General features: G+C 40.7%; 1 protein-coding gene across 2 annotated transcripts; it reads left to right on the forward strand.

The window, feature by feature from the left end:
• Window positions 1-283: 283 nt before the first annotated feature.
• ptdss1b (phosphatidylserine synthase 1b) lies at window positions 284-13,102 on the forward strand. Of its 2 annotated transcripts, none has more exons than XM_060897000.1 (13): window positions 284-528; window positions 2,750-2,841; window positions 3,467-3,511; window positions 3,606-3,730; window positions 4,827-4,985; window positions 7,194-7,345; window positions 8,869-9,010; window positions 9,171-9,283; window positions 9,985-10,050; window positions 10,359-10,458; window positions 10,898-10,966; window positions 11,225-11,291; window positions 11,505-13,102. In XM_060897000.1, the coding sequence occupies exons 1-13, from the start codon at window positions 350-352 to the stop codon at window positions 11,594-11,596; spliced, it is 1,401 nt and encodes a 466-aa protein (XP_060752983.1). In that variant the 5' UTR covers window positions 284-349; the 3' UTR covers window positions 11,597-13,102. The 2 variants fall into 2 exon arrangements, with proteins under 2 accessions (XP_060752983.1, XP_060752984.1); XM_060897001.1 differs by having other exon boundaries at window positions 11,474-11,603.
• The last annotated feature ends 1,429 nt before the right edge of the window (window positions 13,103-14,531 follow it).

The following is a 14,531-nucleotide window of genomic DNA, read 5'->3' on the forward strand; positions in this document are numbered from 1 at the left end:
AAATATAGTATTAAACAAACAAACAAATAAAAACAAACAAACAAATAAATAATAGTATTATAAATAAACGTCTTTACACATGTAAACAGAATATATTTAATTTAATTTAATTTAATTTAATTTAATTTAATTTAATTTAATTTAATTTAATTTAATTTAATTTAATTATTTTATTCAATGCAGCACCACTGAGCTCCACCAATCAGAACGCGCGTTACAATCGAGGAAGTGATATCAGCCAATAGCAATCGCCCAACTATAAAACTTTACCATTCCAAAAACTTCAACACGGGAAGCGACATTTCTGATTCTTCAGCAGTTCCATTTGTCGTCACTTTTTGTTGTTACCATGACATCTTCACCGGGCTCTCGGACTCTCAGTAAAGACGACGTCCATTACAAGCTTCATTTCCGGATGATAAACGAGCAACAAGTGGAGGATATCACTTTAGAGTTCTTCTACAAGCCGCACACCATCACGTTACTGACGTTCACCATTATCAGCATTATGTACTTTGCCTTCACCAGGTAGGTTGTGTGAGGAAACCTGACCATCACACACACGTGTGCGTCTTTAACACATCAGTTATAGTCCAAAAACCATGTCTGAGTTTAGGTCTGGGGTTCAGTCTGTGTTCAGTGGGGTTGAGTCAGAGTGAGGAGGTCTGGGGTTCAGTCAGTGTTCAGTGGGGTTGAGTCAGAGTGAGAGTGAGGAGGTCTGGGGTTCAGTCAGTGTTCAGTGGGGTTGAGTCAAAGTGAGAGTGAGGAAGTCTTGGGTTCAGTCAGTGTTCAGTGGGGTTGAGTCAGAGTGACAGTGAGGAGGTCTGGGGTTCAGTCAGTGTTCAGTGGGGTTGAGTCAAAGTGAGAGTGAGGAAGTCTTGGGTTCAGTCAGTGTTCAGTGGGGTTGAGTCAGAGTGAGAGTGAGGAAGTCTGGGGTTCAGTCAGTGTTCAGTGGGGTTGAGTCAGAGTGAGAGTGAGGAGGTCTGGGGTTCAGTCTGTGTTCAGTGGGGTTGAGTCAGAGTGAGAGTGAGGAGGTCTGGGGTTCAGTCTGTGTTCAGTGGGGTTGAGTCAGAGTGAGAGTGAGGAGGTCTGGGGTTCAGTCTGTGTTCAGTGGGGTTGAGTCAGAGTGAGAGTGAGGAGGTCTGGGGTTCAGTCTGTGTTCAGTGGGGTTGAGTCAGAGTGAGAGTGAGGAGGTCTGGGGTTCAGTCTGTGTTCCAGTTCATCCCAAAGGTGTTCAGTGGGGTTGAGTCAGAGTCAGGGTTCAGTGCAGGACAATCGAGTTCTTCCACTCCACCCTTTTAGACCATGTCTACATGGAGCTCTGTGCTTTGGAGGTTTGAGCGTCTAAGTGAAGGGAAATTGTAATGCTGCAGCATACAAAGGCATTTTATAATTTTGTGTACTTCCAGCATTGTTGCAACAGTTTGGGGCAGAACAACATGTGAGTATTGTGGTTAGGGGTCCACAAATATTTGGCTATATAACGTATTACACCGTACTAAAGTAAGGTGTAAATTGATCACCAATGGACGCTGGCATCGATGTAAAGTGACTCAGTGAATGTTGTATTTGCGGGTTTGGTTAATCTTTGTTAAAATGTTTGTTCTTGACGCAGGCTAGTGTACTATTAGACATTCAATCATGATCAATGCCCATGGTTATAACTAAAAAAGTTCATTTAAATGCACAACGCAGTGACTGGCAGCGTAGTCACTGTTTGTTGTGTTTATGCTCCTCTTAAACCCAGTGTAATGCTTGCAGTGACGGTTGCTTACTCTGAAACACAGATAGAAATCTTAAAAATTAGCAAAGCAATTAGTCTTTAGTCTCTTCCTATTAACCACCGAGAAAATGACTTCTGCATGTATTAGTTGATTATTTTAAGTCTAGTGTATAAGACGTTTATATGATTTATTAGATGGACTAAATAGATGGAATAATTTAATTTAATTTTTTTTGTAAAAACAGACATCACTGAAATGTGAGTTCCTCTGAGGTGGAATAGGACAATCTTTATGTCTTGGGTTAGATCTTTATTTTCTTGAGTTGAATCATAAGTTGGATGAATGTAGACAAGAAAATCTTTTAAAAAAAAAAAAAAAAAAGAGTAAACACGACTGTAATTTCATCACAAGGCCGTATGTAATCAGCCTTGCCTTAATCTCGTCTGATTGTAAAGTCAAAGTCAGAAGAACACTCAAACAGAACAGGGGCTGAAAGCAGCACAGCGTAATATCACGTTGATGTGAGAAATTATGTCACAATATATTTTTCTGAGATGTAGCAGTTGAGCTAAGATATAAGCTTTTCCAAAAAAATAATAACAAAATCTGACTAGCAATTAACTCATTTTATTTATTTATTTATTTTCAGTTTAAACCCTGTAGACTGGACGGTTTTGCAGAGACCTGTTTATCGTGACGTATGTTGTGTTTCTTAGACATGTCTTTAAGTATTTTTGGTACGAACAGAAATGAGGTCTGACATTTGCATATTTTATGGAAGATCAGCCCTAAAAGCATGTGAGATTTCTTTGACCTGTTCTGCTTCTTATCATTCAAGTTTGGACAAAAACAGTGTTATGGGCTGAGGATAGATTTGAAACTCATTCAACACTTTAAAGCAGCCTATTACAAAATAGTCATATTATATTGTTCCGGAATTGAGAGTTATGGTTCAATGCTTCAAAATTTACAATGCTGAAGATTCTGACATCTCACTTTTTTTTCATGTTTTTTATTTTTTACAGAAATGATTCCGATCCTGACAATAACCTCCGGGTGGGAATTGCACTTGTTGTCTCGTTTTTCCTTGTTATCAGTCTCCTGGCTTTCCCCAACGGTACTGGCAAGAGTTATTTTCACTTAGTTTCACTTTTTTCTACTGTACAGTATTCATACCATCTTTCTGCACTATGACTAGGTTTTATATTGTAAAAATCTATGGTGTAAAAATCAGTCACTGAGTCTGTGAACTTCATTCATTCATTCATCTTCTACCGCTTATCCGAACTACCTCGGGTCACGGGGAGCCTCAGGCGTCATCAGGCATCAAGGCAGGATACACCCTGGACGGAGTGCCAACCCATCTCAGGGCACACACACTCTCATTCACTCACGCAATCACACACTACGGACAATTTTCCAGAGATGCCAATCAACCTACCATGCATGTCTTTGGACCGGGGGAGGAAACCGGAGTACCCGGAGGAAACCCCCGAGGCACGGGGAGAACATGCAAACTCCACACACACAAGGCGGAGGCGGGAATCGAACCCCCAACCCTGGAGGTGTGAGGCGAACGTGCTAACCACTAAGCCACCGTGCCCCCAGTCTGTGAACTTGTTTGCTGTTATTCATAGGTGTTAAATACTCTTGGGTTAATGTTATATTATGTGTTTAAAGTCATTGGAATTCCTTTGGTTAATCATTAACGTGAACGGTGAATGGCTGGAATCTTGTTTCAGGTCCGTTTACCAGGCCGCACCCAGCTATATGGCGCATGGTTTTTGGTGAGTGGACTTGCTGTCACACTGATGACTCACTTACTAGGAGCATTGTTTGAACGGGATTCTTGAGCCATTAAATATTGGCACCCTTTTGCAGGTCTCAGTGTCCTCTACTTCCTTTTTTTGGTGTTTCTCATCTTCCTGAACTTGGACCAAGTGAAGCTCTTGATGTACTGGCTGGACCCCAACCTGCGTTATGCAACACGGGAGGCAGATGTTATGGTGAGTGATTAGGCAACAATGTCATCAGTAATAGCTGTTTGGTGGTGCAGTATTAACCTGTTGAGCAATTGAGAAGTCGGGGAGTCGTAGCCAGTCACATGACAGACGAATTCTTTTTTTTTTTTCTCTCCTTTTTAAGGTTGAATGTTGTCATCTCTGTAGTGTTAAAGTGATGACTGTCGTATAAGTGATGCAAGAGACTGAGACAATGTTGAAAGGAAATTGACACCCACAGTTGTAAAGGTCAACTCCTAAAGTAATAGATAATCAATAACTAAGCTTTTCTCTGTACTCATTTGTGAATCCTAGACTGTAGCACTCACATACAGACAGTTGCGACTGCACAGTAGCAACACATTTAAATGTGTTGACCCGTTTTTATAGACGTTTCTTGAGACACCAGCAGCTAGAACAATCACATTACACACTCACATCAGGGTGACAAAAAAAAAAACACTTGTGTTTTATAATATTTTGGTCCACCATGGACCACTAGTCTGTGGAACTATATTAGAGGACAGGACACTATTTATTCCAATAACATTCCTTCAAATAGTGATGATGGATAATTAACACTCCCATTAGTAAATTACTCAGACTATGGCAGCCAAATTTCCCTTTTTTCTATTCCTATTTTGTGAGTGAGTGTGTCTCTGAGAGTGCATGCGTGCGGGCAAGTGCGTGCATGCGAGTGAGTGTGTCTCTGAGAGTGCGTGCGTGCGTGTGAGTGTGTCTGAGAGTGCGTGCGTGCGTGTGAGTGTGTCTGAGAGTGCGTGCGTGTGAGTGTGTCTGAGAGTGCGTGCGTGCGTGTGAGTGTGTGTGTCTCTGAGAGTGCATGCGTGCGTGCGAGTGAGTGTGACTCTGAGAGTGCGTGCGTGCGTATGAGTGTGTGTCTGAGAGTGCATGCGTGCGTATGAGTGTGTGTCTGAGAGTGCATGCGTGCGTGCGTGTGAGTGAGTGAATGAGTGTCTGAGAGTGTGTGTGTGTGTGTGTGTGTGTTTGCATATAATATTGTATGTATGTATTCTTTTGTATCCTCTTTTTATTATCTACACTTCACTGTCCCTCCTGCTGTCTCCTCTTTTTTACCCTGCAGGAATATGCAGTAAATTGTCACATGATCACATGGGAGCGCATCCTCAGTCACTTTGACATTTTTGCATTTGGACATTTTTGGGGCTGGGCCATGAAAGCTCTGCTCATCCGCAGCTACGGACTCTGCTGGACCATCAGCATAACGTGGGAGCTCACAGAGGTACGGCTGAAAACACTGCACTACAAGTCTATGCAATAATTAGACTCCAAAGGGAGCGGATTTTACAGTGAACTTAATTAGTTTTGGAGGACAGTGTTATGAGTTGCCTTTATTGAGCACTATGTTTGCCTTATTTGTATGCTTTTTTTTTGATCAATTCATAGTTGCAGATACCTGCTTGAAAGAGCTAATATCAATAACATGTCCATAAAACATTCCTTAAATTTATTGTGTAGATATTTTTCTCTTTTTCTTATGCCGAGGCTTTCAAAGAGTCTTAAAATATAGCCTGCTTTGTAAAACACAGCGTTTTCATCACATACACAATACTACATTTACATACACAGTTGAAATTTCACAAGCAGCTGTGCAGGTATTTAGTTCAGCCACATGATTTCCCTGACTGTGTAGCAGAGCTCATTAGTCAAATCAGGTGATGACCTACATGAGCACCTCAGTGTACACAAGATTCAAATACACTTAAAAAATTTGCATAGCCTTAGGACAAAACGAAGAAATGTATTTGTACCACAAACCAATTCATGTGTTTGGTATCATAGGTCTTTCTTCATTATCATTAAAGGTGGGGTCTCCGTTGTTCGAAAGCCAATGTCAACATTTGAAATCACCAAAACAAACACGCCCCTAACCCAAATAGGTCCCACCCCTGTATTGATAGCTCCGCCCACACATACATACGTAACCCAGGCAACTAATGGAAAAAAAATGTGTCTTTATCATAGCTGAAGGGAAGAACAATACGATTGCAGATAAACAAACAAGCAAAAATGACACACAAGCATAATCATGCAAAGGACGGCATATATTAGTTCTGTGTAACAAAGCAAAACCAACGTTACTCACCTATCGAGAAGGAAAAAAGCAACCTTGGCGTCCCATCGCAGGCCTTCCTGCTCCTTCAGTTCTCTCCAGCACTGGAAAGCTGATCCTATATTAACACGGTCCTACTTCTTGCCTTATCGTAAACCTTTCTTCGCTTTCTTTCTTTGTTTTTATCCTCCATGTCAATGCTAAAACCGCTTTCTGCTAATGTCACACATGCGCACTGAACACTTATATTGCACCGCATATTGACATGACACGCTTATATTGACTTACACCGCATATTGACATGACACGCCCCTTCCTGCTCATTGGCTACACGTTAGTTTTGTTTTTGTTTTGTTTGGCGGGCCAACGCAGTTTTCTGAAGCATTTCTCAAACAACGGAGACCCCACCTTTAATTGTTAAAAGTTAACAGAAATAATAATATATTTATGTTTGGTAAAATAATACAAGGGGTATAAAAAAGATTTCTGTTTACGTTTTCAAACATTTGGTAACCAGAGACAACTTTATCTCTAAAATAAATTCCATACCTCAGATTTATTTCCTGAATACTATTTAAAAAGGTTTTCAATGCCAGAATACAGGAAATTGATTTGATTGATTTATTGATGGGGCACGGTAGCTTAGTGGTTAGCACGTCGCCTCACACCTCCAGGTTTGGGGGTTCGATTCCCGCCTCCACCTTGTGTGTGTGGAGTTTGCATGTTCTCCCCGTGCCTCGGGGGTTTCCTCCGGGTACTCCGGTTTCCTCCCCCGGTCCAAAGACATGCATGGTAGGTTGATTGGCATCTCTGGAAAAATTGTCCATAGTGTGTGATTGCGTGAGTGAATGAGAGTGTGTGTGCCCTGCGATGGGTTGGCACTCCGTCCAGGGTGTATCCTGCCTTGATGCCCGATGACGCCTGAGATAGGCACAGGCTCCCCGTGACCCGAGGTAGTTCGGATAAGCGGTAGAAAATGAATGAATGAATGAATGAATGAATGATTGATTGATTGATTGATTTGATTGATTTGTTTTCCGGTTCTTGAGGTTTTGATTTCACAAGTTTAATTCTGTTGAATTAAATGTCTTGAATTAAATGTCTGAACAAACCTAATTATATTTCTAGTAAAATTGATTAATGATATATTGGGATTTCCACCTATGTGAAAAATCATGAACCCTCTGGCAACGCTTGTGGGGTTGCAAAATATTATTTGGACATGGTTACAAACTCCCAAAATAACGTGTCTTCAATAGGTCTAAATGTTTGGGGTGAGGTCATTTGAGTGAAAGATGAAGGGCTGTATGTCATGTTTTTATTTTATTTTGGACATGTTCTTCATTCATTCGCTCATTCGTTCACTCTCTCTTTCAGTTATTTTTCATGCACTTACTGCCCAACTTTGCTGAGTGCTGGTGGGACCAGGTCATTCTTGACATCCTGCTGTGCAATGGAGGTGGTATCTGGCTCGGCATGACTGTGTGCTGTTTTTTGGAGATGCGCACTTATCGCTGGGCAAGCATCAAGTGAGTCTTATGCTCTTGTACAAGTGTTTTTTTTATGTGTGTGTCTTATAAGTTTGGAAAGGAACAGTGCCACTTTTATTTTTTATTAAACACATGTTGTTTAGTCGAACAGCTCCACAGACCTGGACAGAGAAGTCAGGGTAGAGTGAGGTGGGATGGGGTTTTATGACAGGAATTACAGATCACTCCCACTAGCTAACCCTCCCCATCATGACAGTAACCACCTGAGGAGAGTGAAAGCTAACATGCACTTTCACTGACGTGAAAACTGATGCACACATCTTTTTTTTAAACTGGTCATGCTGTGCTACAGAGCAGTGACCTGCACGTTTTCCCATACGTGAGCTCACATACACACGATTGTCTTGTTTTGCTAATATTTAAACTGACATTTTGTTACCATGTTAACATGCACTACTTCACTACTTGTTATTTTTGTTACTTGTCAAGTGATTTTTCTTACTTAAAAAAGCACACTCCATGTGTTATTGCTCTAATTTAAATTCAACTGTATTATCCTGTCCTTAATAATGGTTATTTCAGTAATTATGGTTATTTAATTTCAGACAGAACTCAGAAAAAGGGAATTTCCACACGCCTTCAGCAGTTTAGATTGTTAGGTGTAAATGAACCCTTAAGAAAATCAGAACTCATGATCTGCACCAAAACAGGTTTTTCAACTGTATCATGTTTCACATGATTTAGGTGATTTGGGGCAGATTTTAGGAGAAGCCAACTATAATGTTAGCTAAACTGCTTTAGTGTCTATATATCTCTGAACACTACTTAAATTGTGACATCAACACGTGTGAAATAATGAGGTTATAACAGCAACAAGATATTATTTTTCTGCCCTTTCTCTGTGCGCGCCGCCTCCTGCCCTGTGCTGCGCGCGCCGCCTCCTGCCCTGTGCTGCGCGCGCCGCCTCCTGCCCTGTGCTGCGCGCGCCGCCTCCTGCCCTGTGCTGCGCGCGCCGCCTCCTGCCCTGTGCTGCGCGCGCCGCCTCCTGCCCTGTGCTGCGCGCGCCGCCTCCTGCCCTGTGCTGCGCGCGCCGCCTCCTGCCCTGTGCTGCGCGCGCCGCCTCCTGCCCTGTGCTGCGCGCGCCGCCTCCTGCCCTGTGCTGCGCGCGCCGCCTCCTGCCCTGTGCTGCGCGCGCCGCCTCCTGCCCTGTGCTGCGCGCGCCGCCTCCTGCCCTGTGCTGCGCGCGCCGCCTCCTGCCCGGTCGTGCGCGCGCCGCCGCCTGCCGTGTGCGGCGCGCGCCGCCGCCCGCCCCGTGCTGCGCGCGCCGCCTCCAGCCCTGTGCTGCGCGCGCCGCCTCCTGCCCTGTGCTGCGCGCGCCGCCTCCTGCCCTGTGCTGCGCGCGCCGCCTCCTGCCCTGTGCTGCGCGCGCCGCCTCCTGCCCTGTGCTGCGCGCCCCGCCTCCTGCCCTGTGCTGCGCGCGCCGCCCTGTGTGTACCCGTCACCATGTGTGCCTCTTTGTGTTTGTTAATATAGATTGTTCCCATGTTTTTCCATGTGCTCAGGGACATTCACAGCGCTACGGGGAAGCTAAAGCGTGCTGTGCTGCAGTTTACACCAGCTAGTTGGACCTATGTGCGCTGGTTTGACCCCAAATCTTCTTTCCAGAGAGTGGCAGGGATTTATCTCTTCATGATCATCTGGCAGGTATGTGAGAGCGTGGGGCTGTTTTTTTTTTTTTTTTTTTTTTTTTTTTTTTTTTTTCCTCTCTCTACAGACAAACAACATTCACATCAGATTTTCTGGTGTTTTATTTCCTCTGCAGCTGTTTTTTGAAATGCTTGCGCATCTTCAATCTTGTCCACAGCTCACAGAACTGAACACTTTCTTCCTGAAGCACATCTTCGTGTTCCAGGCATCTCATCCCCTGAGCTGGTGTCGAATCCTCTTTATCGGGATCATCACTGCCCCGACTGTGCGGTACAGTGTCCTTGATGATTCATTGAAAATGCTCAGTAGAGTCTCAATGATTTTACCAAACTGTAGAATCAGTGTACATTGTGAGTCTTCATTACAAGTCAGAGAAAACATTCTTTAATGCTGAAGGATGGATAAGAATGTGCACCATCCAGTATCTTCACATATCTTCAGAGATAAGTTCACAAATCCAAAAGTGAAGCTTAAACTAATCCCTGTTTAAAACCTGTTAATTAATCATTTTAACTGTTGCTAGCACAAGCTTCTTTTCAAACATTTCAAAACCTTCTTTGTGTAAATGCTCCACCGAACGATTTTTCAATCAGTTCATTTATCCAGCTTAGATTAGACCCACTATTTAAAGTGTTTAATGTGTCTCAGTGCTTCTTTTCACTTTTTCTTCATTAACGAGGCATCAAAGTCCTCCATGGCCCTGTATTTTTATTATTATTATTATTATTATTATTATTTACAAAAATATACGTAAGGTAATTGACCCTATTCACACAAAGATTTATTAATGTGTCTGCACCTCCAGGTGATATCAGACATATGGACAACAGTTTTATTTAAAGAGTCAGAAAATGTATGAGATTTCATTTGAATAGTTTCAGCTAGAAGCCATTTTGGTCACTGTTTTTAATTCTGCTTTTTTATTTGTCATGCTATTTTAATATACTATTTTAACTGTTGTTTTGGTTCAGGCAGTACTACGCTTACCTTACGGACACTCAGTGTAAACGTGTTGGAACTCAGTGTTGGGTGTTCGGGTGAGTTACATTGCCCATGATGGTGAAATACAACAGCACACCGTTGATAAACTGAGGACCATTATCATTGTTTTTTTTTAGTATCAACATATCCTGTTTTTTTTATTCCACAATGATATGCCACAAACTACTACTAACTTTTATATATAAAATGTTAAATAAACAAAAGCAAAATCATAGCAATCTGTTTATGTAAGACATCCATCATACGAGTCCCTATGGAAGTGATTAGTATAGAAATGATAAAATATTAGATCCAGTTAGTATTTAAATAGGTGGTTTAGATGAGGTTTTTTCCCCCCCGTCAGGGCCATTGCTTTCCTGGAAGCGCTGGCGTGTATTAAGTTTGGCCAGGATCTGTTCTCCAAAACACAGGTCATGTATGTGGTCCTTTGGCTTGTGTGTGTGGTAAGTAGTTACAGATTCTGGATTATGTTTATGTGTAAAACCTGTAATAAATATCCTGTAATTACAAATCCAGCTTTTATTCAGCTGAGCATCATTGCAGTTACTAATGAAGATCTCTCTCTCTCTTTCTCTCTCTCTCTCTCTCTCTCTCTCTCTCTCTCTCTCTCTGTCTCACCCACTTTTCTGTCTCTATCCCTTCCTCTTTTCTACCCTCCCTCCCTCCTTTACTCCTGCCTCTCCTTCTCTTTTCTACTTCACCTCTCTCTCTCTCTCATATCTCCCTGTCTTTATATCTGTTGTTTTCTCTTTTCTACTTCACCTCTCTCTCTCTCTCTCTCTCATATCTCCCTGTCTTTATATCTGTTGTTTTCTCTTTTCTACCTCACCCCCCCATCTCCCTGTCTCTCTTTTTTTTACCTCATCTCCCTCTCTCTCATAGGCATTCATTACCTCTGTCTGCCTATATGGGATGGTGTGGCATGAGCAGAAATACGGCGTGAGGCTGAAGGTGTGTGTTTGTGTATCACAGACACTAAGTTAAAGTCCCGCTGCTCAGCTGTTAAAAACCAGATTAGACCAAATCTCTTATTGTATCCTGCTGCCACTCAGCTATAATCTTAATCAGTGTAAAGTGTAGAGTACAATCATTCCTAGCTGATAGCTTTTAACAAAGACTTTTCATTCCTACAGGATCGTAATGGAGACCTTTAAATAACCGTTTCTAACCTTGTGTATCTCTTCATGATGGTGTTATTGTCTGCTTCAGAGCACGTCAGATTGTGACGATAGCAGTTTCATTGACTCCTGTGGTTACGTTCCTGACACCATTAAAGGTAACAGAAGTCTCCAGTTGGAGGGGATTATAGCAATCATTGTGCATTTACATGATATTTATATCTTTTTAGATTTAGATTTCCTTATGTTTTTGTTGCTTAAGAAAACTTAATCCTTTTATAAAGGCTTTATTTGACAGATTGCATATTGCTTCTGATAATGTCTGTGTATAATTTTCCAGCTCCTGTATTTTAAATGACTTTCTCCTCAAGGTGAAAGAAACTCCAGCAACCCCCAGATGTTACGTCAGAGAAGAGGAGGAGCAGAGAATAACAAAGCTAACGGCACAAGCAGGAAACAGTAGTTGCGTTGATGTTAGTGTCGACTCAACACACGGACCTTACACAGTATACGGTATTTAGAAATCGTGAAGAAAGCTTTATTTAGAAAGCGTGACCACAGGATTGCGCTGTTTCCTCATTATGGCACTAATTCTGCTTTATTCTTTACGCACGTTCACTTATTGCTGTTTATCACCGTTTCTAATTGGACAGTTTTGTAGTTTTGAAGAAGGACTTACAAATGAAGGAAAAGCAAATGAACATATTTAGTCATATCCACATAGTCCTTAACTTTAAATATAGTGAAGAACATTTTTGGGGTCCCTTTTATATATGATGGACTTTCTCAGCTACATTCCTACCAAACAGCCTTTAACGCCACACATGAACAGTATGGCTGAATATAAATTAGGATATTTTAATGTAAGACAAAACCAACACTTGTTATATGCACTATATGTAACCTTACAAATCCAAAGGATGTTTTCTGTTCAGTCACTGTTCAGAAGGTACAATATGGTCCCCATTGCAATACTGCTTTTTCTTTTTTGTTAACAATACCCATAACAATACCAATGAAATCCTGATACTGATATTCATCTGATATCTTTTCTTTAAATCATCTTTTGAAATGATAAATAAAAAAATCAAAATATAAAAAATCTAAAACTGTAATAGTTTAGTGCAGGGCTTCTCTAACATTTGGTATCTGGAGAATCCTTTACCTGTAAAAGGAAAAACCTACTGCATTCTCGACACACACATTTATTTATTTTCAGATGTAATCTCAAATCTTAGGCACATGCAGTAATTTTTTGCTTTTTTATCAGAACTATAGACCTTTTGAGTTGTAATTTTCACTACTGTGCCAAACATTTTACAATCTTGAAGATGGCTTTAAAAGATTTTTATGTCATTCGTCCTACTTAGAGTTTAGCGTTTTTCTTTAGTTACAAAGTAACTTGTGTGTATGTGTGTGTACTACGTAAACAAAATGTTTTTTCACAAAAAAGTGCTATGTTCTTTTTGAAGGTTATGCCAAAAAAATCAACGATTATAAAGGGTGTTTTCCTACTTAATAAGTATGGTTAAGGTGTTTTGTAAAATATAACAAAGGTGCTATAGGGTTTAATAATTCATTTGTATTGAGTACTTATTGTTTTTAAAGTCACTGTGAAAAATGAGTAAACTGATTGTCTGGACTAACAAAGCAGGATGTTTAACGTGCTCTCGTTTCTCAAGTCCAGTTAGTGGTACTGCTTCACCTTTTCCAGTTCAGTGCCTTAGTGAAGCATCTGGAAAAATTACAGTAAAAGAAATTCCATGTTAGTGCCACTTCATGGGCTGTAGATGGTCCAGTGATTTAGAGGTTTTCCCTTTAATGAGTGACCACTATTCCTGGGAGTTAGAGGTAAAAAATACAATCTTTTGGTACTATTATTATTATTATTATTATTATTATTATTTTTCTACCTTGGGGAAATTTCATCCTTATTTTTCTGTGTGTGTCATTTGATATGTTGTTTGTTTTTTTTATTATTTAACTTGTGGAAAAGGGTTTAAAACGCTTTTTGTTTAAGACGACAGTGTTATTTTTTTAAATGATGATTATAACCTGACTGTTATAAAATACTTATAATAAACACAAAAAAAAAAACTGTGACTGAACCAAGTGCTGCAGCTTTCTAATGTCTTTATTGTGTGAAGAAAACGAGTTCAAATCAAACTGGTGCCTGTATGTACTTCCTGTGAACGATTAGTATCCTCGTTAAACTTGGCCTATAGAATATACACAGAGTCACAGAGTTATTTCCATCAGTGCTTACATCGGTTTTAAACCGGTTTTAAAAATGTTTTAAATTTGTTATTAAAACCACAAAACAATCCTTCATTTCTTTTTGGCCACATGGTGGCACAGCTGCCTCACAGCTCCAGAGTCCAAGGTTTTCTCAGGAGGGAAACTGATGAAGATAATAATGCTCACAGAAAAACAATTTTTTTCACAATGTTAAAACTAGTTCATGGACGCTGTACACAACAGTTACAACCTGCAGGTGGAAATGGACAAGCTGCACATGCAGAAAAATGAACTTTTACATCAGAAAACAAACACTGGTTTGGAATCCTTGCGAGAAATGGAAAGGATGAAGGTCAAACCAAGACCTGCAAAAAATTTGAGTAAGGAGAAAACCTTTGTTCCATTGTGATTCAAAGTGTTCAGAAATATTCATTTCTCTATATAGCTTATATATGTTGGTATGGATTGTTTTCTCCTGGACTGTTGTGGAAAGTGTAACAGTACATAAGACTACATAAAGTGCAAGTACACAATAATGTGAGATGAGTGCAGGACAGCAATAAATAGAGCAGTGAAACGGATGTAGGCAGGGCCTTCGCCAGAACATACAGAACTGGGGGGCATTTCATTTTCATAGGGGGAAACTTTTTTATGATCTGAGAACCAGACATTCACCTGTATTTATTAAAATTGAAACAGACCAGCGTTCAATATTTAAACAAAATGCCAAAACACCAGACCATCATGTTCTATTCAATGATTCAATTACTTTTCCATATGATCAACTTCTAGGTTCATTGGCATCTCTGGAAAATTGTCCCTAGTGTGTGAGTGCGTGAGTGAATGAGAGTGTGTGTGTGCCCTGCGATGGGTTGGCACTCCATCCAGGGTGTATCCTGCCTTGATGCCCAATGACGCCTGAGATGGGCACAGGCTCCCCGTGACCCGAGGTAGTTCGGATAAGCGGTAGAAGATGAATGAATGAATGAATGAATGAATGAATGAATGAATGAATGATCAACTTCTCTGATTCATATTTCTGAAGATAATGTTCGATGTGTTTCTGGAGAAGTGTTACTATATTGTAAAGATAACTGTTTCTGTGAGCTAACTACTGAATTTCATTAAGTTATATTCAGTCTCTCAGAATAGTAGTTAAA

The sequence above is a fragment of the Tachysurus vachellii genome, chromosome 21 (genome assembly GCF_030014155.1).
Source record: "Tachysurus vachellii isolate PV-2020 chromosome 21, HZAU_Pvac_v1, whole genome shotgun sequence".
NCBI classification, from domain to species: domain Eukaryota; kingdom Metazoa; phylum Chordata; class Actinopteri; order Siluriformes; family Bagridae; genus Tachysurus; species Tachysurus vachellii.